General features: G+C 37.3%; 1 protein-coding gene across 1 annotated transcript in view; it reads left to right on the plus strand.

The window, feature by feature from the left end:
- The window catches only part of megf11 (multiple EGF-like-domains 11), a 104,133-nt gene that overhangs the window by 11,236 nt on the left and 65,026 nt on the right, over positions 1 to 27,871 (plus strand). Inside the window, exons 2-6 of the mRNA XM_055037483.1 lie at positions 9,627 to 9,751; positions 14,089 to 14,203; positions 16,347 to 16,448; positions 16,870 to 16,970; positions 24,499 to 24,591. Coding sequence (XP_054893458.1) covers positions 14,097 to 14,203; positions 16,347 to 16,448; positions 16,870 to 16,970; positions 24,499 to 24,591 — 403 coding nt within the window. The 5' untranslated portion in view covers positions 9,627 to 9,751; positions 14,089 to 14,096. The remainder of the gene's footprint in view (positions 1 to 9,626; positions 9,752 to 14,088; positions 14,204 to 16,346; positions 16,449 to 16,869; positions 16,971 to 24,498; positions 24,592 to 27,871) is intronic.

Here is a 27,871-nt window from a genome sequence, read left to right on the forward strand (position 1 = left end):
TCTTCCTCAGTCAACCCTTGCTGGTTCCTCCTGTTTCTTCCCATCTATTCTGTGTAGTGTTGGATATCCCTGCTGGGTTTTTCATGTTTTTGTCATTTTTTGTTCTGCTCTGGGTCCCTGTGGTTTTTATAACTTTGTATTTTCTTAATTTTTATTAAATTTTCAAATATACTTGACATGCCAGTCTACCTGTATATGGATCCACTACAACTTCCACACATCATGACTACAACAGATTATTTACAATAAATGATGCAAATAACATCCAGTTTCATATGTTGAATGGACAAAATATTCACAAAATTATTACTCATATAGTTGCTTGAAATGTATAATGTTAAACCAAAAATAATTATTATAAGAATGAACAGCAAACTATGAAGAATCTACTTCCACCACAACTCAGATAGTTCTTTATGCCTCAAAAGATTTTCACAAAACCTTGAATAAAAAGATCTCCACTTTTATCCAATTGTGATCTTATTCTAAAAAGAGGGTACTGGGAGGATTTATGTGCCCATTTCCAAATAAACTTAGTCATACTGAGTTCTCTCACCTCAGGTCCACTGGGAAACTGGATGCACTTTCTGATTATTGGGCTCTATGCCAGCAGACATTTTAGCAGCTCAACTCTTTAACTCTCTTTTTCTCTCTGAGAAAGAAGTCTCACCCTGTCATCCTCACAACTGGACTGGGTTGCTCCGAGGAATGAGAAGAGGCAACAGTTGTTTGTCCAACCGACTGTGATGACAGAGTCTTCTGGATCCCAGTTGGCACCAAGCCTCTATAAAATTGTGGATAAATAAGAGTTACTTGCCTGGTTGATAATAAGAAAACATACATTCCTTAGGCTGAATACATGCAATCCAGTGCTAAGAGGGGTTGAAGTAAGGTGAATCTGCCAAACCACTTGTGATTTGCATGTCAAGTAACTGTGGCAAGGAGTCCAGTCACGGGGCATAAGGCTTAGACACCAGGGTAGAAGGTAATATAATATTAAAAGGAGCTCTTTCTGTAATGCACAAAGACCACTCTCACAGAGTTTTTCTTATCCATATAGGATAGCATCCTGTGGAGGAGGAGGGCTACGGCATTCTGAATCTGCTCGGCCAATATGCAAATTGTAACAGGTCCAAGTTAGTGGACAGTTTGGATGTGATGAATGTTTTGATCCATCTTTCAAAACATTTAATAATCATGGATTTGAGGGCTGATCTATTAGTCAGTAGAATCATTCAAATTGTTTAGGGTGGGGTTTCTTCCTCCCGACACATCATGAAAAAAAGGGCTGAGTTCATCAGCCAAAAAGGCATTGGCATCTTCTGGGTGGTGTGTGTTAAATATTATCTAAATAAACTATCCACTATGAGTTAATCTATTTTAATAGACTTTATTTGTATAAACTGGAATTATTTATAATTGATATTTAGAATACAGAACAGTCAAGTTTTCCCTTTTTCTGAGCAAGAATGTGGTGACAGTGGGAAGGCAAAACATCATTTTCATACAACTCTGTGCTAAAGACCAAGGCAGGATATCTTTGGATAGTGACCATGACCACTTTGGTCCCTACGTCATGACACAAGTCATACCACAGAGCTCCATAAAACAGCAGACTTAGACGCATTGGCACTTACTATGTAAAGTTTCTGCATCTCAGCCATGAGTTGCCCATAAATCAATTCTGCACAGAAATGTTTGCAGAATGCTTCATTTTCATGCACTCCTCTGAGATGGACAGAAAAGCAGACAGCGTGTGTAAAATAAATTAATGTCTACCCAAGCTTTGGGGGAAGTTGTGTTGTGCTAGTATATGATTCTGGTTATTATTAATGCAAGGTGTAAATGTCGGTATCTGTGCTGCTACGTTTGTGCATCAGAGCATGGATGACTTCCATATTGGTGAAGGAAATTACTATTGACACAGAGGTGTAAATAAAAAATTTGAAGTGACACAGTCTCATCAAAACATCTTTTACGCAGATAACTTTGTTTTTAGGCACATCAATTTATGAACTCATTCTGCATGACTTACAACAAGCTGGCTTTTCAAATATAGGTAACTACAACTCAAGAAACAGTATATTTAACTGCAGAAAATTTTGTAATTATGGTTAGTTAGTGCTGACTTACCGTAGTATGATTTTTATCTGCAAAGACAAATACTTTAATCATAATTACAGTTTCATATTGATTATGCACATCTGAGGCATACATGTTAAAATGTACAACAAAATCATATTAATTTAAATGTGCACATCTACTGATATCTACATGAAAAAAAGTAATTTATCTCATGAAAATACTTAATTGCTATTGCTGTTTCAACTAAGTTATGAGCCACTCCGGACTGAACATATTAATGTCCTCCGTTAACAGTGATAATCTTGGTCCATGACTTGAAGACAACATAGTTGAAACAAGACATTTACATACACTAAAAAAATTAATTCTCAGTGTCTGACATATTAAGCTTCTTCTGTTTGGTGTGAGGTGATATTAGCAACATTATTTATATTTACTAAGTGCCAGAATGATTAGAAAAATATTTTTGACCACCAGAGGGCATCTTTCAGGCTCTAGTGTCCTTTATGTGACAATAGGCTGACAGAAATGGGGTAAAAAGAGGGGGGGAGATACAAGGCAAATATCATGGGGTCCGGGAGTCGAGCCCATGATGGCTGCGTCGAGGACTAAAGGCCTCCAAGTGTGGGTCGCGTTATCCCCTACGCCACCACAGCACGCCCAGCTTTGAGATAGTTTTCAACACTTTGTCTAAACGCTTCACGTACTTTAAGGGAGCATTCACACCAGGACTGTTAGGTCCTCTTCAATGAAACATTTGCCCTTTAAAGGTGTGAATGCACAACCAAACTCTGCTGGAGATCAAAAAGTTGACTCCCATCCACTGAATGCATATGTGAATACCAAATGGATTGGCCACAGGAAGGTTAAGTATAACCAAAACAAACTAGTCTAACGCTAGAGGGAGAAATGATTTGTGTTCTTTTACAAAATAAAAATCCTACTCCAAAGATCTAATACCACTCCATTTTTGATTATTTGATGAAAAAGGAAGTTGAACTCACGTCTTTTTCAGAGGTTACCGTGTTGTTTCCTCCAGTTGTTCTTGGTGCAGCACCACCAGGGGAGGTCAAAGGGTCGATGATTGATGATGTCCTTACTCTGTAAGTTTCTGATCAGTTCATTCATAACATGTCTGTTAAATGCAGGCACAGCTGTGTATGTATTTTGAGGCACCTGAAACACACCTCTTCCTTCTGTGACAACAAAGAAATCTAAACGAAGTAGGCAAGATATCTCTAAGAGAATTATGGACCTCCTACAGTCTTGAGTATTTTTGAGTACAATTTTCAGATTCTGAAGCATGCCACATTCATCTGCTCAAATGATGTAAGTGTAAACACTATGTGCAGACTGGATACTGCTCAAAAAGGAAATTAATGTGTTTTGTGTATCTGCCCTGAACAAAAGTCCTTGTGAAGTTGCTGCCTGAAATGCATCACTATCCACAGTTGCTAAAAAAACACTCTAGAGACATGTAATATGTTCTGATGAAAATAAAATTGCACTGTTTGGTTTAGTAATAATAGTTATGTTTAAAGGGAAAGAAGGAGGAAATTAGTAAATATGAGAACACCATTCCAACTGTGAAGTACACAAGTGGGAATATTATGTTCTTAGGGTATTTTACGACATATAACAAAATAGATGGACTCATGAGGAAAGGACATTATGCATTAAAGCAATATTTTAGGGTCATTAGAGCTTAAATGCTACAGTCTTCAAAGTAAACAACACCCAAAGCATACCCCCAAGTTAGTTGCAAATTTGCAAAAGGCAATAACATTTTTTTTATTGAAGGCAGGTAGTGATCTCTGTCCTATGGAATATTTGTAGGGAGAACTGAAAAGTTGTGTGTAAACAAAGTGGCCTTCAAAACTGACTCAATTACAAAAGTTATGTTCGGAGGAATGGGTCAAAATTCCAGGAACTATTGTGAAAATGGATACCCAAAACATTTGACCAAAGTCATGCAGTTTAAAAAGCAGTTCTACTAAATTTTGAGGAAATATTAACTTCTGAAGATGAAGTATTAAAAATATCTATTGTTAGTAATTATTCTGGAAACATTCCTGTATGATTCCGACGACCTGTCTCCCCTGCTCTGTAAATTACCTAAAGAATAAAAAATCTGACTCTTTTTACAGGTTAGTGTAAACATTTAGTTTCATCTATACATAGAAAAGAAATGGTTTGGACCCAAAATTCACCTCTGAGGAACACCAAAAGCAATTTCAAAACATGAAGAGTCATGCTCTTGCAGTTTCATAAGTTTTCCCCGTTTACTCGAACAACTCGCCACCCGTTGGTTTCCTCCAATCTTACATTCAAGATCTGTGCATTTCTTGGACTCAGTGCAGACTTATTCGATACATGTTTTTCAAAGTTTTACTTGAAGTCCCTTGAGATCTCAAAGCATGGTCTGTAAAAATGGCATAGTGCATCCACGTGCAGTGGCTTTTCTCTTCCATTCGTCTCTTGGCCCCTTTTTCTTCACACACTGCTTACCCTGCGACATTTGGGACGGGTTTCTCACTGCTTGGTTTCTCACATCTTGGACAGTGACACAAAATAAATGAAGACACGCAGAAGACACAAGGTTCAGAGTTGGAAGGGCTTGGTGGCTGAGGTGTGAAACTACTGGAGTGTAAAATTGCCCTGGCAGCCATGCTGTTGTTTCAGCATTTCATCCCGAGCTGCTTGGCTTGACTTTCCTTGCACTATTCAGAGCCCTGAATAGTGTATACATCTTTTTCATTTGTTTTCCCATCCACACCTAACTTCTGTTGAGCTTGACCTCAGGTCTATAGGATTCATATTACTCTGCAATTACTATGCAGTCTGGTAAATATCCTCGGCTCTCCACAGAAGATCATCGTGGTGGGAGAGAGCAGAAGGTTCAACAGGCTAATATTCACATATTAATGTGTTCAGTGATGTCCAACTGTTCTCCAGCAGTTCTCATCACTCGCAATCAGTCACAGGCTGGATAATTGTTTGAGTGGGGAGAGAAATCCTTGCTGGTCCATGTAAGAGCCCGAGTGGTGCTTCCTTCTGGTGGCAGCAGGAGGCCACAGCCAGGATGCAGAGAGAGGACAGATGTAGCACAGAGGATATTACAACACATTTGACAGTCAAAGTGATGCCCGGGGTTGGTTATTAAAGGCATGAGGCAAACACAGTGAATAGTCTGAGCAAAGTGACATCAAGCACCCTGTTATTTTGGTTCATTAAATGGTTTTGTTTCGCTAATTAGCTTTCTTATGAGAAATATTGGCCAAAAGCTAGTAATTGGTGACATCGTTGTGACTGTAGATTTGTGCCTGGTATGTAAGGAATCCAAATATAATTAATAAGAACCTGGTATGCTAGTGTTTGACGGTGTAAAAAAACTAAAGAGCAAAGTTGCAATGTGCTCTGTTCTATTATCTATATTTGATGATTGTGTTTACTCACATTAGTTTCACATTTTCTGTTCTTTCTTTGAACAGCTTCAGAACAGATGGCTGCCTATGTTCGCTGCATTCCTCCCCTGAGTGACTTATTTTCCATTCATAAAGCTAACTTTAGACTAGTGAAGTTTCTCTGAAGTCCAACCACAGACATGTTTTCAACATTGCCTGTGGTTTGAAAGTGGGAGGATTCCTGCCTGGGTGTTTGTACAGGACAGAAAGCCTATGTGTCAAGAGTAAAGAAAACAAAAGAGGCATAAGCACGTCCTTCCAGTAGGCTGTATCTATTGTTGACCTGCCCCCGCATTAAGGCAAGGTTATTCTGATGAAAGATGGTGTTGAGATTAGTGAGCCCTGCCCGAACGCGTGGACGTCCGGCGTGCTGTGCCGTGTGATTTATGAGAGTCGTGATATCAGAAGTCGCCACATGAATAAACCATGTAGGCAGAATTAAGCTCCTGTTAAACGACGCACAGCATTTTCTCAGGTGCCTTAACAACCACACAGGAATCAAAGCCATGGAAGTGCTGCAGCTCTGGGCTGATGCTCCAGAGTAGCTGGTTTTGAAACGGTTCCTGATTTATGTGCACATTCACTCATAATATGTTCAATTTTTCTAATGTTTATTGATATTTTAATGTATATGCTTAAACATGACACCATTTGACATCACATAATTAATATAGTTAATTATATTCAAGACACATTCTGAAACATGCCAAACATGATAACTCTATTCTACTAAATGATTTGTTTTCACCTTAGTACTTCAAAGGGAGTAAAAACAAGATTTCACTTATGTTATTTTTCTGATAATAAATAATAATCTGATATGTGTCTCTGCTAAGAATTAAAGCAGGTGATATTCATTTGTCACAGCAGTAACCACTATCATAACTTATGACATGTTCTGATATGAAGACTCTATGTCTGCACTCATGAAGACTCATCTTGGCATGCTGAATGCCTGAATTTCCTCCAGCTAGAGGTAGTCAATTGAATTTCTGATGAATTCAGCTAATAATTATTACCAGTCATACAGCATTTAACTTTTATGTCTAATGTTTGTTTTGTTCTAAATATTTCTATTGGTGCCACTCAAAAATGCTCCTCAATTGATTAAAATTTAACCCATCTGTAAATTTCAGATGGGAGGTTGTCTAATTATAAATAGATCAAAATATATACACTTATGTCACAGCAAAAGTAAGTCACCATGCTTTCTTTTTAATTTGCATGCACAACAACACGCCATGATTGCCTTTTATATTTCACAGATGTGACAGGACTTGATTTTTCTCAAGAAGTGCTTTGTTTCTTCTCATTTAGGTGTGTGCAAAATATGTTTCTGATGTGCTATCCTTCTTTCATTAGTTCATAAAGTAATCTTTTTTCCTCAAAAGGGAAAAATGGAACAAAGAAAAACATTTTTCTAAGGTCAAGGTGATGTGAAAAAGAAATAGCAACAAATAATATTCATCTAAATATTGTGAAGATTATAATGTTTAAGTCAATAGAAACATTCAAGGGTAAGCACCATTTCCCACAAATGCAATTTGGAAAGCAGTGACTGGCATTTATTTTTAGTTCTGTTTCTTTTTGCGTCCTTCTGGCCTTGAAACACATCAGACATTCAGGTATGTGTCTGAAACCAGGGAAACCAGTGTCTCTGACGCACCACACCATGGCCTCTCTAATGAGGCCTGACTCTTAATGACTCAAAGCCACCAGCAAGAGACAATGATGGCCAGCAGTGGGGTTTATCTCATTGGCAGTCTGTGCAGTGTAGTAACATTGCTAACCTTTAGATCAACCCATATTAGGATGCAGGAGAATCCCTCCGTAGTGATTACAAAACGGATTGAGTAGCTTCAAGACGTCTCATAAAAGTTGTATATGAGTGCTCAGCTTGAATGTAAAGGTGGGATAATAGGCTGTTTGTGCACAGACATGTCACACAGTGCAGCCTAACTCTGATCAGAAATTCTCTCATGGTTCTACAGACAGGATTGCAATGCAAAGTGAGGTTCTCTGTTGACTGGTTTTGATCATGTTGAGGAAAATTAACATAAGCAAGCGCAAAGTCAGGCATTGGGACAAACAAAGCTATAAGATGGGGCTGGAAAGTAGCTCAAATCCAAAGATGTGACATGAGCTTTCCCATGCTGTCGTTCCTGCTGTGCATCATTCATGCAACAGTGCTGGAACTGGTCAGCCAGGGGACAAGGTGGTTAATTGCCTTGCACTTCAATAAGTCACAGACTGAAGACGTATGGTTTTAATCATTCAGATGTCTCTGCTGATAGGCAGTCCAGGGGATAAAGGTGATTCTGGCTCATCTGAGTTAATGTTTCTCCAGGTAGGTGTCCGATGTAGAAGTTAATGCAAGCATTGAGATTCTGAAGGTTTTATCCTCAGACACACCTGCATTGTATCCTACATAAACCTCGACTCTGTATTCTGCATCTGGTACATGTGCCTCAATAACCTGAAAGATGTTGCTATTTCAGCTGTTTGTCAGCTGGAACAGATGCATCTGCTCATCGATTGAAAGGGTTTCATAGTCTCAGTAATCAAAGCGGTGACAAACAGGAGAGAAACACATTCAGGGTGAATACAGTCTCTGGGGAACAATTTGTTCGGTGTAAACTGAACATGTTTGAAGTTAAAACATAAAGATGCTGTTTTCAGGGATTTCTTCTCGTGTGGGAGGAGGAGGGAAGCCTCAAGTGATGAGTGTCATATCGATTCAGCTTCTCTGTCTTGCACTATACTTTGTTCCCTGTTTTTGTATGAGAAATCAACAATTTCTAAAAGTTACTTAGACACAATGTCACGTCATGAATAAAAGAAATGCTTAAATGTTAAAATCCACATTAAGGAAAAAGGCAGGTGGATTCTGATATGACAGAATATCAAGGAGTTTCTTGTCCTTGACATTCAGGTTGTCACAGACTGTGACCAGAGCTTATAGCGCACCATTTGGCAACAAAAATGACCTGGTGTATTTCAGTAGAAGTCCTGAATGGTAATTGTAATTTGATATTAAAAGAGGAAGAAAATAAACTGCTCATATTATATGCCCAAAAAGTGTTCGTTTAACAGGTAGCACTTTCAATTCGTTATGTCAGTTAATTGGTTATAGTTTGTAGGCTAATTGTGCTAAAATTTTACTTTAACATTGACATTTTTAAGATCAAAGTTGGTGAAGCTAATTGAAATGTCCCAAAAGTTGGAAGTTCAAGTGGGGACGTTGGTTGTATTTTTTTAACCCTCCAAATCCATCATAACGACCTTGTATCAAACCAATATGCTGACTGCTGAAGTTAATCTCATAGCGTTTCAGTTTTACTTTGATAAATCTATGCATTTGTTGGGGGCACATCTTTAAATTTATTTCTGATTACTAAACCAAGATTTTTAAGTAGCCTAATTTGTTACTATATGTGATTGAAATTTAAATAATTAGTAGCTGTCTTAGTAATACAGCTGATTTACTACATTTGACAATTATTTGTCTGTCCTCTTGGCCCCAGAAGTAGTTCATAAACAAAATAAATCAAAGCAATTTATTTTTTGTATTTTGTATTCATCTGTAATGATGATTCATAGCTAATAAAAATGAGAATAATGTCAAAGCTATGCCATCTGAGATGATAACCACAGCAATGTTCTCTATGTGGCTCCATTTTTATTGTAATAACACTTACCAAAGCTTTGTTACTGAGTGCAGATAATGTGATCTCGTCACATTGTTGACAAGGCACTTGTAGTGTGTGAAGTGTGAAGTTCATTTTATCAGTCCCTCTCGAGCTTATGTAGTTTATTATTTTTTTATTTCATGATTAACATTGTGTGTGTGTGTGTGTGTGCGTTTGTGTGGGTGCGTGTCTGTGTGAATAGCATGTAGGTGGGAGGCGTGATAGCTGCGTGGTTGGATGTGAAGACCCGTGCTATAAACTGGCCTTTCACTTTGTGAACTATTTACCTGTTGATCCCATTAGAAATTCCTAACATTGTGTGAATGCACGTGTTTGAGCGAAGGTTGAGCATGTCATCATGAGCTCATTATTTTTTTCTCTTCTATAGATCAGCAACCTGTCATCACCTCCCTGCTCAAGTCTGTGTGCATCAGCACGCCTATCCCTTCGTGGTCTCAGAATCACTTCGGCAGCCGTACAAAAACATCAAGGGACTACAGGCTGTAAGATTAGGTGAGCTTAAGGCCACACGCCTCTGGCTATTGGAGCTGTCTCTGTCTGTTACTTTAGGCACACTCTGGTACCTTAATTTGTTGGCACTTGTCACAATAGCAACTTCTCAATTTACCCTGGCACATATTTGAAAAACCCAATCATATCCTCTCTTGGCTTTACTCCTTAGGCTCATAATAGGGGGAGCACCAAGGTTTGAAAAATGTGGCAAGTTATGAAGTATTCTGCTTGTCTGGAGTCATTTAGAGGTTGGCTGACTCAGGTTGGCTGGTCTAATCAGGGAAACTCTAAAAGCTTTCCAGTCCATCAAGCAGTGGTATTTAATTGAATTCTTTCACAGAAAAGACCTGAATACGAGTGCAGTCATGGTCTATAATGTGCATATGTTTTTATCAATCATCCTCGTAAGGGAAGGAACGTGACTATAACCTGTGCTTGTTCAGATTAACTGCTACTTAGAGGAAGTGAAGGTCCAATTGATTTTCTTTCACATGTGAGTGAGCTACATGTGGCTTTCAATATAAGGGTATTAGCAGAACTTGTGAGAGCCTGTGCAATTAAACAGAGTCTCTCAAAAATCATTGAAAACATCTGAAAGACACTGTCTCCTGACACCTGCAACAGTGTCAGAACGCCATTCAGCCATTAACAAATAAAACATGCTCTGTCTCATGCATTTTCTATCCTCTGTAATTATATGCAAGGGTGAAATCCATCATTGTCATCTGATCGTATACACACTGCTCTTGCTTTCTTTATGCATCTTAGGAGAAAAATCCTGCTGAGCTCTGCAGGCATTTCCCTAACAGAACACATGCACAATATTGAAGGTCTCAATGAAGGTGATGAACGCTGCAGCTAAGGCTAAATATGTATAAATCCTTTTAGAAAGTACGATCAGAAAAACTTCCACGAGTGTTACAGCTATCAAAGCTGAGAAGAGAAGTGGTTTATGTGGACATTCCCTTTTCTTCCTTGGATTTTATGAGGTGATACATCAATCAGAGATATGCAACGCTGAAATGACCGAGTTAGAAAGTCTAGCCTCAGAGTGTTGACCAACACTCTGAGGCTAGACTTTGAATTGTTTAAAACAAAACAAACAATGAGTATGTATATTTTTGACACAGAACCCTATAGGTGAGCCACTCAACAAATGCAGAATGAAAGCCTTTTAACATTAGTTTTGTCTTGTTTGACTTTTGTTGTATTTATCTATTTCAGCAGGAAAATCCCATTGAAATGAAAAAAAAAATTGTTACAGAATCCTAACCAAGATTTGCAGTTACACACAGAGGTTACAGAACATTCACAACCAAAACAGAAAAACTAACCCTTTTAAACACCTCACTTACAAAAAATAGCTAGCTATCTCTTCTTCCCATTGTATCAGCAACCACACTGGAGGGCATTGTTGTTACCACACTAAGGTAGTGTTTAGATTTGTTTCATTTTCTGGTTGTATGTATTTTGTATATTTTAATATTTGAACTGTAATTAGCTTTCAGAAACTTATTTCTTTTGGATTAATGAGGATTTATTATGCAATAACAAAGTCTGGAATCTTTGTGTTTTTTAACAAGGAATATTACATTTGAGTAATTTCAGAATCTGGGAAGGTAAGCTTATTTATCTTGCCTTCCTTTTGAGTAACGAGAGGGTTAGACTGAAATTTTAAGTATTTTTGGATCTAATTACAATTACTCTCAACAGAGTAAAACATTTTGTAGAGGTCTATTAAATTTTCACCATTCAAACTCAGTTTTCATCTTAGAATGTACTTGCGTCCTTATCAGAGGTTCACTTGCTGATAGAAAGAACTGCTCATTTTATAAAATTGTGTACTGAGCTGGCCCGAGTTTTTCAGTGCTTAACTGACTGAAACAAAGCCTGATTGTAACACTGGCCTTGCAGACATATTCAATAAGTACTTATCAGAAATTGATTATTCATCTTATACTGCTCTTCTTACTCGATGCTCTCACCATTCTTGGACAGCTGTTGTCAGTCAGAAGGCCACATGTTCTGTTGCTTTACAATCCAATCTTTGCATTCCCAATAGTCTGTTACTTATCTGCAGACGTGTTTTCTTGAGGTGACATAGCTGTTTTAATCTCAATATCTCCTGCTGTTTTCTTATTTTCTATGCTCTTACTTTCACTGCTGGGACTTAGCAAAAATATTTAAGAGACTTCTGCATTACCATGTCTTCTCAGTAGATAAAACAGACATCCTTTAACATCAACCATGTGACTTGCTCTTTTATTGTGAGCAAGTAGAGGGAAAGTTACATCAATTAATTAACCATTTTTGATTAATCACATTTTTCAGAAATGAAGCCTAAGCATAAATTCAAACTGGAAGACTCTTTTGCCCCACCTGCATCATCCAATCGGCACATCCCGCGAATCACCGACGACCTATCATCGCTGGTCCAAGCCATGTCACCAACCATACCCCAGTTGATAAGGACGTCCATCCAAGGCGTGTTCCGCTTCGCTGCTGCGCTCAACCCACCTCCACCCCTTCTCCACCTCCACTGTCCTGGCTCTCCAGGCATACTTCATTCACCGACCTCCACCACCAGTATCGGGTCCCAGGGGATGACATTCCTAACAGCATCGGGAATGCTCATCCGAGCTTATCGCAATCACAGCTCGATGTCCTTAGCCGGGGCCTGAGCGCCAAAGACTGAATTTATTTATGCATGTCAATAAACTTTTCTAATCGCTTTCTTTCTCTGTCTGAGTCTCTCCAGATTGAAATATTCTTGCACTTATCCAAAATAATCTGGTGGCTGACAACGGAGAACAGTGGAAAAACAATTTCAAAGAAAAAAAAAATCTTGGTATGACATTTTAGGAGGCTGATGGCATATACCACAGTGTGAATACTGACACAGGTGTGCACTTCTCTTGCTCTCAGGGAACACATTTAAGTATTGTGAAATCTTGTGTTTTATTTGGAAGTTTCTCATTTATAGTTATGGTTCTCCAAAAACATATATCAGAGTGCATTTTTGAATACTTATGGTAATCTGTAGTTAAAGGCCTGAGAGAATCATGGAGCATAATCAATCAGAATCCCACCTCACCATCTGTGTCTTCAGTCAGAGGCATCTGCATATTTGCCATTATACAGACTGCTATAGGATATCCTTTCACAGCCATCACAATTCTTTGAAGAACTTTGAATTAATATCGGCTATGACAACATTTATTTTCTCTTTGAAATCAAGAAAGTAGTGTTGAATTTGTATTGAATTTGAATTTCCCTGAGTCTCCAAAACAAGCATTGCATGCATGAGTCCGAGTTGTTGTGCGGGGCCGCACATTTTCAAGTTTGTGTTTTATAAATCCGAGCCTTTGTGCGGAAAAGGAGGTATGCAATTTTCCGGCACCGTTTTGTGTCTCCATCAGCTTTATAAGAAGACCCCTGGTCCTCTTTGTAACCCACTTCCACATATTTCAAAATTTATTAAGCAACCACTGCATTTGCAACATATGGTTGAGGGACTTTTTTGCAGTCATGCACAATACAAAGAAACACTTGTGAGGAACAGATGTGAATTTATAATGGAAATATAACACGCAATATATTTTTTGTATATTAGTTCTATGTAGCAATACTTAATTTTGCAAACCTTAAAGCCACTACCATGTCTCTGTGCCACATGCACCTAAAGGGGATATTAGTTTGTTGCAAATGTAAATTGCATCTTGTGAAATTGAGATTCACCAGAAAATAGCAATATGATTTGAAACACCAACTGTGACATCTTGTTTTATGCAAGTTGATTTATGATGAGTTTGATTAATTTTTATTTTTGGTCTGGATATCTTGTTTAAAACAACTTGTTCAGAGCTCTTCTTCATTTTTATTGGCATTATGCCAATCTAATAGCTATTTTCATGGATTTATTTATTTTGTTTCAATATCAGTTTTAACATTGTTTCAATGTTGTTACTTTGTTGACTGTGTAATGTGTGATATGGCAAACATTTTACCTCTGTCTCACAAACAATGCTTACTGAGTGATCTACTTCAAAAAATTTGTCACCATGACCAAAGCTATTTTTCACTGAATTGAAGCTATTTTTCACTGAAACATGTCCAGATTTTCCCTCCAGTCATTTTGATTTTCCTTGCACTTAAAATATGAGCTTGCATAGGGATATAAAACAAACAAAGTGAAAACTGTCACCAAAATAAAAGGTATTCACATTTTCAAAACTACCATATTGTAAGTGGTTCTATGTGCATTTGTGGTATAGACTCAGTTTAAGTGTTGATCTCTAAGTCAATATTATGTTTTTCTTTTCTTTTTTTCCTCTCAGAGAGAAGGATGGGATCATCAGCTGTCTGTCTGGCTTGGTTCCTCATTCTAGGCTTCACCACTAGTGCATTAAGTCTCAACCCTGATGACCCCAATGTCTGCAGCCACTGGGAGAGGTGAGAATAGTTCTCTTGTCACCAACATATATTCTTTGTTAGTTTTCTGAAATCTAAGAGTCAGACTGGACCTTTCAATTTACTATACAGTACATCCATACAGCAGTATTGACCTCACACAGCGGAAGACAGGGATGGGAAGAGTTTAAGCATCAAATGAAATATGCAGACGGATTGATCAGTAAATTCATCCCAATCAATCATTACAGACAAAGTGCCTGAATAATAATGAGCTGTGCTGGGCAGTGTCACTTATGAGAAATAAGCAGCAATAATTCCTGTCCTTAAGGCGCGGGGCGGAACGAAAACTGAGAAGATGTATTATTGGGATGATTGCCCGTCCAAGGTGAGGGTACTTAGGCATTGTGGTTCCACCTTGTTGGCATCAGAATGGATTTCCTAAGTGGGCTTTGTCTGTGGCTTTAAGGTCCTCCAATATCCTCAGGCATCGGTTGCAAACATCATAAAAATTGACTTTCTTTGCATATCAAAGTCATTACTACACTTTCAGTTTGGATGTCTCAGGTTGTGTTCAAACAAGGATCAAAGGCAGCTTTTACTTTCACTTTGACTGTAACAAAGTTTGTAAGAATAAATATTTTATTCAGATTAAACATAGAAAGTAAAAAAAAATCTTTAAAAAAAAGATATATAAGACATAAAAATGTACGTAGTACGGAGCTCATAGCCCGGTGCTGCTTTTCTGTGGATTTTTCCTTCAACCACCAGGGGGCTCTTTAGCAGGAAGTGAATCATTGGAAGTCAAATTTGGAAATCAAAGAAGAAAGTGCTAATGTTCATTTGCTAGCAGCTAGCTAGCATGTTTTCAAACTCATATCTCCTCATCATAGAAACCACACGAAGGAGTTCATATGATGCCGCTTTTAAGTTGAAAGTTAACAATCTGGCAGTACAAATTGAGAGCTTGGCGTGAACGAAACCAAAGTTCAGTGTTGCAGACGCCAAATCCTTCAGATGTATTAAGGACGCAGTGGAAAACAGCGGAGATAACAGCGGCTTATGATCCAATGCGGCTTATATATATGTTTCCATTTTTTATTGTAGATGCGGCTTAAATTAAGGTGCGCTATATATTCTGGAAAATATGTAGTTTTTGAGGTGAATTTTTATTATTTACTTTCTCTCCTTATTGGCTTGTATATCTGCTACACTAAACTTTTCCAGTCTCCACTGTTTTTCTTCGGACTGTCTGAACATCTCAATTTCCTGAATAGGCCACTTCTTCCGGTAGGCACCCTGCTGTCTGAAGAGTCCTGCTTTAACGCAATTAAATATGATAAATAATTATATGTTGTGTAAAGAAGTGCAGTTCAGTTTTAATCTTTTAATAGTTTACTGCACTAAAATGTGAATAAATTTGTTTCCACAAATGTACTTGTTTTTTTAAATTAATTGCAACAAACTACTTTATAGTTCGTTTGTTTGCTTCACAATTTCCATTTTTACCCCCAAAATTTGAAGCACATTAAGTGGTAGATTTTGTTAACTTTGCTACAACAGTTATTAACATTTGAATAAACTGTCAGTTTTTTACAGTAAGACTCAACAAGGCATTTTACTATTCTAATCATAATTTCAATATTGACTTATTTGTGATGTTCTATTTCCCATAATCAAGCAGCCCGAGTTTGTACATATTAGTGTAGCTTTGTAAACACCATTCTGAATCTTCTTGTGAAGCAACAATACTAACTGCTACCCCTTCATTTTAGCCTATGCAGATAAATTTCAGAAGGCTATTTACAACGCCACAGTTTCCATGTTTATGTCACCCATATTTGGAGCCCCAGTCTCCACCATCATCACCACGCATGTTAGGTTATTTACTGATTACTAACCAACTGCAGAAATAAATGTTCCTCTGTTTATCTTATTGATGGACTGCCATACTGTAATCAAGAGATTACATGTCTCTTGAATAGCAACTGTCAGATTAGGCTTTAGACATACATGACCTTGCTTAAGACAAACTGGCTTGATAAATAAAAGGATTTTCACTTTGTAATAGCTACACATTTAACTGCAGTTTTTCTTTACTAGTGTATATTTTTTTTCAAAACTTTATGCTACTACACAGTACAGTGCTTTGTGTCACAACTGTCTTTATATGTTTGTCTTTCAGCTATGCAGTGACTGTCCAGGAGTCCTACGCTCACCCATTTGACCAGATCTATTACACAAGATGCACAGACATCCTAAACTGGTTTAAATGCACCAGGCATAGGTACGTTTAGAAAAAAATAAGTTTCTTTAAACATTTCTCAGTTCCTGTACCTCTATTTTACTAAAAATTAGAACCAAGTCTAAAAAAAGCTAAAATGAATGTTTTTGTTCAGGTGTCTGGCTGAGAAAAGGTCAGTACCTTAGGTGGTAATCATCCTGTTTTGAAGCTGTTGCTCTGTTTCAAATGCGCCATAGTGGTGTTTTAAAAGTGCAATAGGCAGACTCTCCTTGTGAACACTGGCTTGTATGTAGAAAACATAATTCCTATAATTCTGACCCGTCTTCAGCTTAATATTCTTATGTGTTTTTCTCTACTTTTTTCTTAATATCAAGTGATGCTTACCTTCTATATGTTTCTTGACCTTCAGATAGGGGACTTTTTTCTGCATCATGCAGCTGTCTCTGTGTGTCTAATTTTCCAGGATCAGCTATAAGACGGCTTACCGGCGGGGAGTAAGGACCATGTATAGGCGCCGCTCACAGTGTTGCCCTGGTTACTTTGAAAGCGGAGACTTGTGTGTTCGTGAGTGTCTTTATTTTCTGACTCCTTTGTCCTTCTTCTGACATTTCATGTTACATTTTATACCTCCTTAGAGAAAGAGTAAATATTAGAACTGATGGTGACTGCGAGTGGTGTGCAGATAAAACCTACCAGACCGCTGCTTCCTTCTAATTCTGTTTAGCATGCTATAAGATTTCATTTCCCACTAATGCAAAAGAATTTATTTGAATTGATCGGGTTTGTTGTGATTTAGCATAGTTCTTAAAGATTGCACTTTGTTTCATAACCCCACACTGCCAAATGCTTTACTATATGAGCAAGCGCATTTTAATTGAAGTTGTTTAACAATGAGAAAAATTAACAACCCAAGACGTAGCTGGTTAGAATCTGGAGAGGTATAGCTCCCAATACTAAATTGCTGCAAAATTCAATAACTTGAGAAGAGCACAGCCCTCAAAGTTGAGAGTATTGCAGCATCCTGATAACAATCCTTCACTGTCATTTTTATGACTTCATTATTGGTCATTGAGTTCTATTTCTACTCTCTCACATCAAACTGAATCTCTTTGCATGCAAGTCAAATAAAGACAGAAGACGCTGCAGTTGCCTCTGAGAGTTATGTTTTTGATATCCTCGCCTCACCTTATGTTTTATTCTCTTAAGATAAGTTTAGAATTAGAATTACTCTAATACTTTCCTACATCTTTTGCAGCTTGAGGGGCTTTTTGGTACAATGACTGCAGCCGTGTGGGTTTGCTCTTTGACCACGGCTGAGCTTGTCCTTGTCAAGGCTTTAATCGCCTCAGGGTAGCAGGTTCTCAGGAAACCAGCAAGCAGAGAATGCAAGCGGGTGTGATTATATGGTGGTCTTAAGGAGTGAGGTGCAGACTGATCAATAATGCATTCATTAGGTATTTAAGTGACAGCACAGGCATTTGTTTATTAATGGCTTTTCAGGGTGTTAAACAGGGGAATCTGCAAACTAAGATTGTGCATCTAGAATTGGCCCCACTCTTTACAAGTTTGGCTTACATATTATAGCTGCATGAATACTTACCCCTTTAATCCAATGAGGTGCAGTGAGGAAATTGAGTTGATAGAGGTCAGGAGAGCAAGTTTGCTTTCTGCTACCTTTGCAAAATGGTCCCTTTTAATCCTTCCTCACTTACAACTAGGATTAAATTACTTGTTTTCCTTAGGCAGTGATATCACAAGAAAGTATTGGATACCTTTTCCTTAGAATGAAACAAAACTCTTTGTTTATTTTCTCAGTCTGAATCCCTGCCCCTTTCTGGACTCAGGGATTTTGTCCAAATTTTACACTTACATAGAGGCCCTTTCACCCATTCCCTAAGTCATTAAGCCCTAGTCCTCATTTTTTCATTCAGCGGTAGAGTGGATTCATATTATAATGTAGGGTGAGATCCAAAGTGGTAGTGCTATATATGTCCTTAAATGATTTTTTTTTTCTGAATGACATAAAACAACCAAACTTTCCTTTAAACAAACATTTATGTTTTCTTTTCTGGAAATGTCAACGTTCACTCTGAAGTCTAATTTTATGTATTTTGCTAGTCTAACAGTAACATAATAGTTTACAGTGATTATATGTTTTAAAGTATTACATTTTATATTCTTTAACAAGTAATAAATACATATTCGCAAACTAAAGAATAACCCCATAAAAACATTAAAACAATTAATTCAGAAATAAATATATATTTTATTTCTTTCCCATAAAATATTAGTGTCACAATATTCTATTCTATTCTATTCTATTCTATTCTATTCTGTTGTGTGCTCTTTTCTGTAATTATATGGTTGTGTATTAATGTTTTAGTTATTACATAAATTAAATTGGGAGTAACTGATGCCAAATATTTTAAATATTATCCGTAGATAATGTTGTTGTTTTTTTTTGTTTTGTTTTGTTTTTTACAAATCTTAATCTTGTCATTTAGACTTAAGCTGGTGAAGGTCCAGTCTCATACTTTGTCAAAGAGAATGCAATATATCTTATGAGTTTTTCTGGTGAATGGACTTAATATTCTGCTCGACACATGGGAAAATAGGCGAAGAAACCTACTTCAGTGTTCTGACAATATGGCATCATATTCAGGAAGGAGAAGCCGGTGTGTCTCTGAGATGAACATGTTCTCTTGCAAAATGTGCTCATCAATCCCAGAAGAAAAGAAAAAGACCTTGTACAGTTACTGCAAAGCTGTAAGGAGAGTATCACTATCCTCAGTGAAACAAGTTATGTACTGGAATGGACTGAAAATTTAGTCAGAGTAGAAAGCCATCACTTTGCATCAGGCACTTATGGACTTGACAAAATTGACCTCATGGGGAAATAATGTTCTGAAATACTGAATCAACATCTCAAAACATCCACCTGGGGACTAAAACTCAGGTTGTCCAAATGAACCCCCCCCCCCCTCCAAATTACTTACAAACTTGCTTATGGTCAACAAGGTTAATGGCTTGGAGTGGTCATCACAAAGCCCTGATCTCAAGCCTAGAGAAAGAAAGCAGAGCTGCTATGTGTGAACATGGCAGCCAAAAAACTACCTGACTTAGACAAAGTCTTTCAGACAGAATGGGCCAGATTTACCTCAAACTATTTTGAGAAGCTTATGGAAAGACTCCCAAAATGTTTCACCCAAATTGTACATTCAGAGGCAACTCTACTGTTTACCAAGGAAATTTGTGTGAACTCTGTTTGATTAGTCTGGCATTTTGAAAATTATTTAAAATAGAACTGTGTTACAGCTGAGAGAAAAAAAAATAGTCTTATTTAATGTCAAACAGTGAGAATAAAATGCTTGAGTCTTTTTACATATAGTTTATGTAGATCTATTTCCAACTTTAAACTGGTTTCAATTGAACAGACTTCCTATAATTTTATTGTTATATAAAGCACCAGTAACACTATCAGCTACAGTGTCAATGTGTAAAACAGAGTTAGGTGTAAAAGGAAAAGGATCAAATCAGATGCACTGTTTACATGTATTTGTTTCCTCGCTTTATCAAGTTTGTTTCACTAGAGCTAATAAGCTTAAGGGTTGTTCCTATTAATCTTGTCTGTCATTTTTTCCTTTATGGTCATATGATGTAACATCAGCATTCCCATTAGCTTCAACAAGTTGCATCTAAATTAATCAAGGGATGTTGAGACCACCAAAATGACTACACAAACACACAAAATCAACACATTATCATTAAAGATGTTCATCTTCTTTAGTCTGCTGTTTCGCATCATTCCATCACTTTAGAAAGGATTGTTTAATTTTCTTAAGGCTCCTTCAGAGCAAGTTGAACTTTGATCTGCATGTCTTTAATTAGAACTCTTACGAGGTCTTTATTATTTCTTTGACCTTTGCTCTGTTGTAAGTCATTACCTTAATATGTTACCAGCGTATGAAGAGAATGTGAAGAACTCATTTCCCTTCTAATAAGCATGATTATTACAGTTGTGCATGAAGAAGTGAGAGGAGCTCACTAATGACAAGAGCTTATAATATCTTCAGAGGCTTTACAGAGTTTCTTGTCCCTATTTTTACAAGACATTAAGTCCAGATGACTCCTGCATGACTCTTCCCTGACTGTAGCTGAGACGTAATTTTTAAACAACTTTGTCTGTTGAGCGAGTTGAGTTCAAAATAGTTAGTTGATGAGACGAAAGGTAATTAGATTCTCATCAGAAAACTGATTCTGTACATTAAATTACTTATTCATTTTGCATTTGTTGCTTTTTATTCACACAGTAAGGAATTTAATTACAGAAAAGAAGGTGACAACCCCCCCTCAAAAAATACATCCTAATGTATTTAATTAAAAAGAAGAAGAAAAAAAAACTATATTCTGTCAAAGATTTTAAACACAGAAATCTAATGGGATTTTTCTCATGTACTACAGAAAAAATACAAACAGGCAAAGACTGACAGGGACCTATTATATAAGACATTGCAATAAGTTATAGTTAGACTAGGCAAAAGATATTAAATTTAATAACATTACATTGCAATCACCAATTAGCTCCATTGTTCCTTGTTCTGATAACAACTCTGCATAATGAGTTAGATTAGCCTTTTATCTAGATGAAAGACTCAATTTTCCAACAGATTCCTGAGACATGAGTTAGGCAGGGTGATTCATGAATTTCAATTAAAATGAAAGACCTACCTTCTACTTTATTATGCCTTCCCTTCAGTACACCGGTTCAGATCTCAAGAGAAGGGTGTGCTTTATCCTCTCTCCCCTAGTCAAAAAACTTCATTTCCATATTTCTTTTTTTCTCTGGGATGTGACACATTTGCATGTCCCTGTTCTCGCTGATCAGAATTTGCTGATTGAAACTAAATGAAATCAACTCATCATGGTGACATTGAATTTGTCTCCTCTTCCCTTTGAATACTCTGCAGGCCGTGGACTCATTGATTACAGGTAGTCGATCTCGCCACTTTCGTCAGCAGAAATGTTGTAGCTCTTCCTCTTTTTCTTTTTGCTGGCTAAATCTAATTAGACAGTATTCTGCTAGACTACTGATGCTCAGAAATCTGCCCTGAATTATCTTCCCATCTCTGGTTTAGCTTCTTTTTTTTTTTTCTTTTTTTTGCCACGGTGGCATTTCTGCGATTACTCGTGCTTGGTGGGTGTTTCAGATACGCTCGTCGTTCCCCTACCCTGCTGCCGGTGATGGATCTGAATCGAAGTCTGATTGAGTGGTGTTCTATAGCTCCTTCACTGACCTCTCAGACAATACCTGGGTGTCATAATTTTGCACACAAGGAAGCTATATTACTTCCAGCTTTTTTGACCAAAGCACAGCAGAAAAACCTGAGAAAAAAACGAGCAGAAGTTGCAGGAAGTGTTAGATGAGGTCTGATCAGTTAAGCGGACAGGCTGTCTGCTCTGCTGCCCTTGGATTGTGTATCATCCCTCCACAGGCCATGTTAGTGGACCGCTGATTCCCATCAGGCAGGGGTTCTCTCTTGTCGTATTTGCCTGCTCGTCTCCTTCCCCAGATAAGAGCCAGCCTCTCTTAACCCTGCTGGCCAGATGACCTTGGCTGCCACAGATTTATTCATGCTAAGTACTTAGTTTGTGATATTATTCCTTTTGGGTTTGAAATGTGGTGCCACAAAAAAGAAGAAAAGGGGAAAAGAAAAGAGAAGAAAGAACAAAGAAAAACACCTCATATAGTTTCCTTTTGTATCCACTCTAAAGAAAAGAAAACCATCCAGTTGGTGAAAACACTTCCAGGAATACTAATGCCTACCTGATCAATCTGGTGTTGTGTAGCTCAATATAAATGATCAAGAAAACTGCAGACTTAGTAAACACTGCGTTCTACTTGCAACATTAAAGCTTTACTATATGACAGAGCATTAGAGGTGATTTACAGCTTGTTGTTTTGTAGCTCAACCTGCTGATAGCAACGTGTTCTGGAAAGTGACGTTTTTTGTCACTTGTGAGTCAAACTAATATGCCAACTAAGAAAAACAAGTCACAAATTTGATTATAAATATGCTGGTATATCACAAGTACATTGACTTTAAGGACATGAAATGATTTCATCATGTTGGGTTTTATGTTTTTCTAACACTCAACTGTAAATGGAAATATGTAACATTCAGCTTTTCTGATTTTTCAAAAAACATCAACTGTGTCAACAAGATTTTCTCTTATTTTTCTAGGGTGAAAATTATATATAGATTCAAATACATATCTTGTCTACTATTTATATTTGGAAAAATCTTAGCAGCTTGAACATCATTCTTTTTTTTTTTTTACATCTCTTCTTCTCAAAAATGGTAGAGTTCATTTAAATCTTCTGGTTTGCTGCTGCTGACCTGTCTTTTAAATACATCCTTTAAAGTCTGTTTGGATTTCTTGCTCCTCTCTCTTTGAGTTTAAATAAGTTGGTGTAAAAAGATTAGATTTCATTTTTCTTGTAGGTTATGTCTAAAATGCACATGTGTTTTGAATTCAGTTTTGTGACATGTCCTTCCCTGGAACCTCCTGCCTCCAGTGAGATCTGTGCTGAGTCAGATAAAGGACAGAAGCACACAGGACAAATCTCTTATAACCAATCAATTCGGAGCAAGTCGGATCACCTTGCACCTTGCACCTTGCATTTAGTTGTGATAAATGCTTTTGTGCATTGCAAGCCTTTTGTTTCCTTTCTCATTTTTGTTTGCATCTCTGGCAAGTTTGACAAGTTTTTCTTCTTCAACATTATTCTGTGACTTTCTTAAAAGACCCTTTTCTTTTACATGAACAGACCCAATCAGGCTCACTGAGAAATCATACTATAATATCTGGACCTCCTGTATTCTGCTTCCACCGTCAGCTGAGAAACCGAGGTGTCAAGGTGTCTTTAACATTAAATTCTTGCTTTGTTTTGTTTATGCCCAGACGTTTTCACCTCAAATTACTGTTAGAAGTGATAACATTGTTGTAATATTATCAAGAAAAAAACCAGCATAGCACTTTACAGATAATGCTTATATTTAAGTCTGTTGTTTTAGAGTGCTGTCATCTGTTGGTGAAACATATTATCAGACCTCAGTGACTTAATAACCGAACAAGCATATGACAAAGATTTTCTGTTCTTGATAATGTTCTGGAGCCCCAAGAGCTGATTAGGCAAAAAAGGGACATTTCATATTATTATGAACACAAGAACGAGACAATCTTGATCATCCGTTTCACAAGATAGAAATCTAACAGCAGTGTCCCCAGTCAGAGGTTTCGCATCTGCTGCAGCACAAACTGCCACATAAGATCTTTATCACCCACAAACATCAGCATATTTATTACTTTTTTGCCCAGGTCCCTCTTGAAAATGAGATCCAGATCTCAACGGGGTTTACCTGGTTAAATAAAGAAAATTAATTAAAAGAAAGCTAAATTACAGTTTCCACATAAAAAAATTATTTTGGGGATTAATAGATACATTTAGAATTGAATTAAATTGAAATCAAACTTTTTCTTTAAAGTCCAGAGAGAGGCTAAGAAAACCTTTAACAGACAAGCATAGATAATATTTGAAACACTCAGTATAAATGTCAGAATTTGTGTGATTTATTGTGGTTGTTGTTTTTTTTTAAATCCCTTTTATTTGAAGTATTTAGAAATTGACAGTAGTATGAATATCATGTACAGTTATACATTAAACCTTGAATCCCCTTTCTTCTTTTACATCTATAATAAAAATCTTTCCTAGGAAAAGGTAGTGATTCATCCTTCAAAATTAATTGTTGATACATTTTTGACAGATTATGAAAGTACTTACATACTTAAGAATTTGAACGACTTGATTGTTGACACATTTATTAAAAATGTGATGTCAAGTACTGAAAATACATGGCAATCACGAGGGCCTAAATTAAGATTCATATCAGAGATGGAGACATTAAGTCTAATTTTACTGGATATTTTACTTGAGCTGCATTTTAAGTATGCTATTTAGATTTACCTACATGTTTGTATGCATTAATTCACTTATAAGTTATACTAATGGGGAAATATCTTTGTGTCTCAGCTTTGTGTACAGAGGAGTGCATGCACGGTCGCTGTGTCTCTCCTGATACATGCCAGTGTGAGCCTGGATGGGGTGGACTGGACTGCTCCAGTGGTGAGTTCGCTTTCCCTCTAAACCTACAATTAGGCCCTCCGACACATTTGTTCCTAAATTGCTCTCACAGCCAGTAGGTCCATAAGACTTTGCTGTGAATCTGTTTTGCGTCCGTCTATCTCAAAGCTGCTCAGCTTTGTATCCTCTCTTCTTAGCAAGCACAACCAATGGAACAGGTAAGTCACAATGAATTCATTCTCATTTGCTGGAAGTGGAAGTGATTTGTCTGATGAATCTAGCGGATGAATGGATGGTTGCACCTCTCTTGTGTCTACCTGACTCTCTGTTTTGGTCTTAATCATGATTAGACCAATGCCTGTGACTTGTTCAGATGATGGATCAGGGCCAAGCGGAAACAAGCCATTATGCTGGCCTTTCTGTTTACTGGGCCTATACCTCGGCTACTGAAGCCTAATGGGAGGGTGAAATTGGGCAATCAGCTAAATGCTAGAGCAAAATCTATATTCTCCTTTCTCAAATTTATGTTTGGATAAAAACATGCATACAAGAATATCTTATTTTTCACAACCAAGACCCAGTAACCACTTTCTGCATCAACATTTATGATCTTTAATTCATAACATTAACAGTTTACCCACCCCAGGCCCCTACCCTCACTCTGGTGTTGAACAGCCACTGCCTATTGCTTATTTAGAAATGAGTAATGGCAGATAAAATCATATCAGTAGTGCTACTGTATAGATCTATGAGTTTTCATTACCAAGAGAGCCATTCACTGATTAGCAGCTGTGTGTAAATCAGCCACTCTTCGTGTTGCCTCAGCCTGCTGCAGGTAGATTCATGGTCGTCCATGACAACCCTGAGCTGTTTGCTGCTGCTCCCTCTTACAGGCTGGTGAGGGTCCAGCAAGGAGGATTTGAGGGTTTAGGGCCCTCGGGGGACTCTAGTCCCACTCTTGGTTAGTTACGAGTGCAGCCATGTGTGTGCTTCCCCCCCCCCCAGTCTTCCAGGTGCTTATCTGATCCACCTTGTTAAAACAGACTTGATGATTGAGACAGAGGCATTATTCATAACTTCATATTTCCATACTAGGCATGATTCCAGACTTTTTCATTTATGAGCCTTCATCTGCAGAAATTAGGAATGCGTGCCAATTCTTAAATTAAATCTGCCCTCCTTTTTCCTTTATGTAAATGGTTCAGTGTGCTTTCTTGTCTGTCATTGTAACTGTAAATTATATTTCCACCAACCACAGATATATATATATATATATATATATATATATATATATATATATATATATATATATATATATATATATATATATATATATATATATATATATATATATATATATATATATATATATATAAAGAACTAATATAAAAAATATAATGAATTCAGTGCTTAATTAAAAATAATATAAGGTCAGCGCTAATATAGATTATTATTTATTTAGTATTTGAATGACCTGAAAGGCAAAGGTCAGCAACACAAAATTGACCCTGTGGTTTTTTTGGCTCTTTATTTCATCATTATTTTTGTTTGAGTTCTTTTGTTTGTTCTCGCTTAAAGTGAAGCAGAGTGAAGGATGTGTCACATGATGGAGGTTGTGTGAATGCTGTGATAAAAAAGTGTGTCGCCCAGTGCTTGGAGATGAAGAGCCACCGTGGGATGCTCTGCGGCCTAAAGCTGAAGTGACAGGCTTTCAGCAAGTGATCTGGAACTGGATCAAAGGCTTGGGCTGAGTTTCTGGTGCAGCACCCACCAGCAAGGAGTTTTCTATGTGGGTCAGGTGGTGAAAAATAAAGAATTGGTGGACAGTAGGAACAGGAGCTGAAGGAGATAAGGTGGGAAAGATTCAGTTAATTGTTTTTGGTAAAGAAGACTTTGCTTGTTGTTTTGGGGTTTTTCTTTTTCCGCCTGCTAGTGTCCATCCACAGTACCCAGAAAACACTTAATCATTTTCTTCCACCTTGAGGCACAGGCCTACTGAGACCTGATTTACCCTGTGACCTGCCTGCAGGTGTGTCTGTTTCAATTCTGATACATAAAGCAGCTAAACAGGATGTAGACTTCTGTTTGAAGATGCAGTCTTGCTCTACATCTGTTAGCGTGAATTTGGAGCATTCAGATTTGCGTTTTCTCCAAAGACTGATGAATGATTAATTGTTGCTGTTGGGTATTTTGATAACTCTAATTCCTGTGTGTTGTGGTTGTGGAATGAGCTTCTGAACATTTTTTATCTAATGTCTTGAATCTACTTTTTTTTTTCTTTTTTGCCTTCAGTTAAACATTTAGATGCATAAAAAGAGTGCTATATACTGCATACAGTGCTTTGCAAAAGCATTCATATGTATTGAACCTGTTACATTTGTTCACGTTCCAACCACAAAGGTTGGAACATGAACACATCTAACTGAGGTTAGATGTGAAAGACCAGCACAAAGTAGTGTACAGTAGTGAAGTGGAAGAAAATGGTAACATGGTTAGTAAAGGTATTTTTCATAGACAGAATTTTTTTTAATCTGAAGAGTGTGGCATGCTTTTGTGTTCAATGCCCTTTATATTGAATCCCCACAAATAAGCCCCAGTCCAAACAATTGTCCTCAGAAGACACCTATCTATGATGTAAATCACCAATGTCTAATTTAATGATACTATAAATAAAGGTTATAAAATTACCAACTAACTTTGAAAATTACTTGGAACACTGTTCAATTCATCATCCAAAATAGGAAAGAGTATGACTGAAAATGTGCCAAGACATTAGAATCTGTTGACAGATATAAGCCTTGAAACCAAATCTGAACCTTCTGGTTTGCATACAAATCGGCATGCTGTAGCAAACTAACACTGCACATTAACCTGAAAACAGCATTCCCTTCAGGAAACACAGTGGCAGGATCATGCTTTGAGGATGCTTTTCTCCCGCAGGGAACGGGAAGCTGATCAGAGAAAAGTCAATCAAGTTCAGACTTAAATCTGAATGAGCATCTGTTTCAAGACTTGAAAACTAATGTTCACAGATCCATCTAATCAGACAAAGCTGTTTTACAAAAGATACTGGGATGTACAGTAAAAAAGTGGTTTTATTTTTATTTAAGTTCACAACTACAAACTTTTTTGTATTAGTGTATTACATAAAATCCCATAAAATACACTGTGACTTATTGTAACATCCTGAAATACTAAACATTTCAAAGGATATCAGTGCTTTTTTGCCTAGCATGTCTGTCCATGTTTTTTGTCTTCATGTGTTTGATGTTTCTTACCTGCTTGCCTTCTCTTTCTGTATTAAATAGCAGTGTTTCTCTTC

The sequence above is a fragment of the Poeciliopsis prolifica genome, unplaced genomic scaffold, assembly GCF_027474105.1.
Source record: "Poeciliopsis prolifica strain line A6 unplaced genomic scaffold, Auburn_PproV2 SCAFFOLD001, whole genome shotgun sequence".
NCBI classification, from domain to species: Eukaryota; Metazoa; Chordata; class Actinopteri; order Cyprinodontiformes; family Poeciliidae; genus Poeciliopsis; species Poeciliopsis prolifica.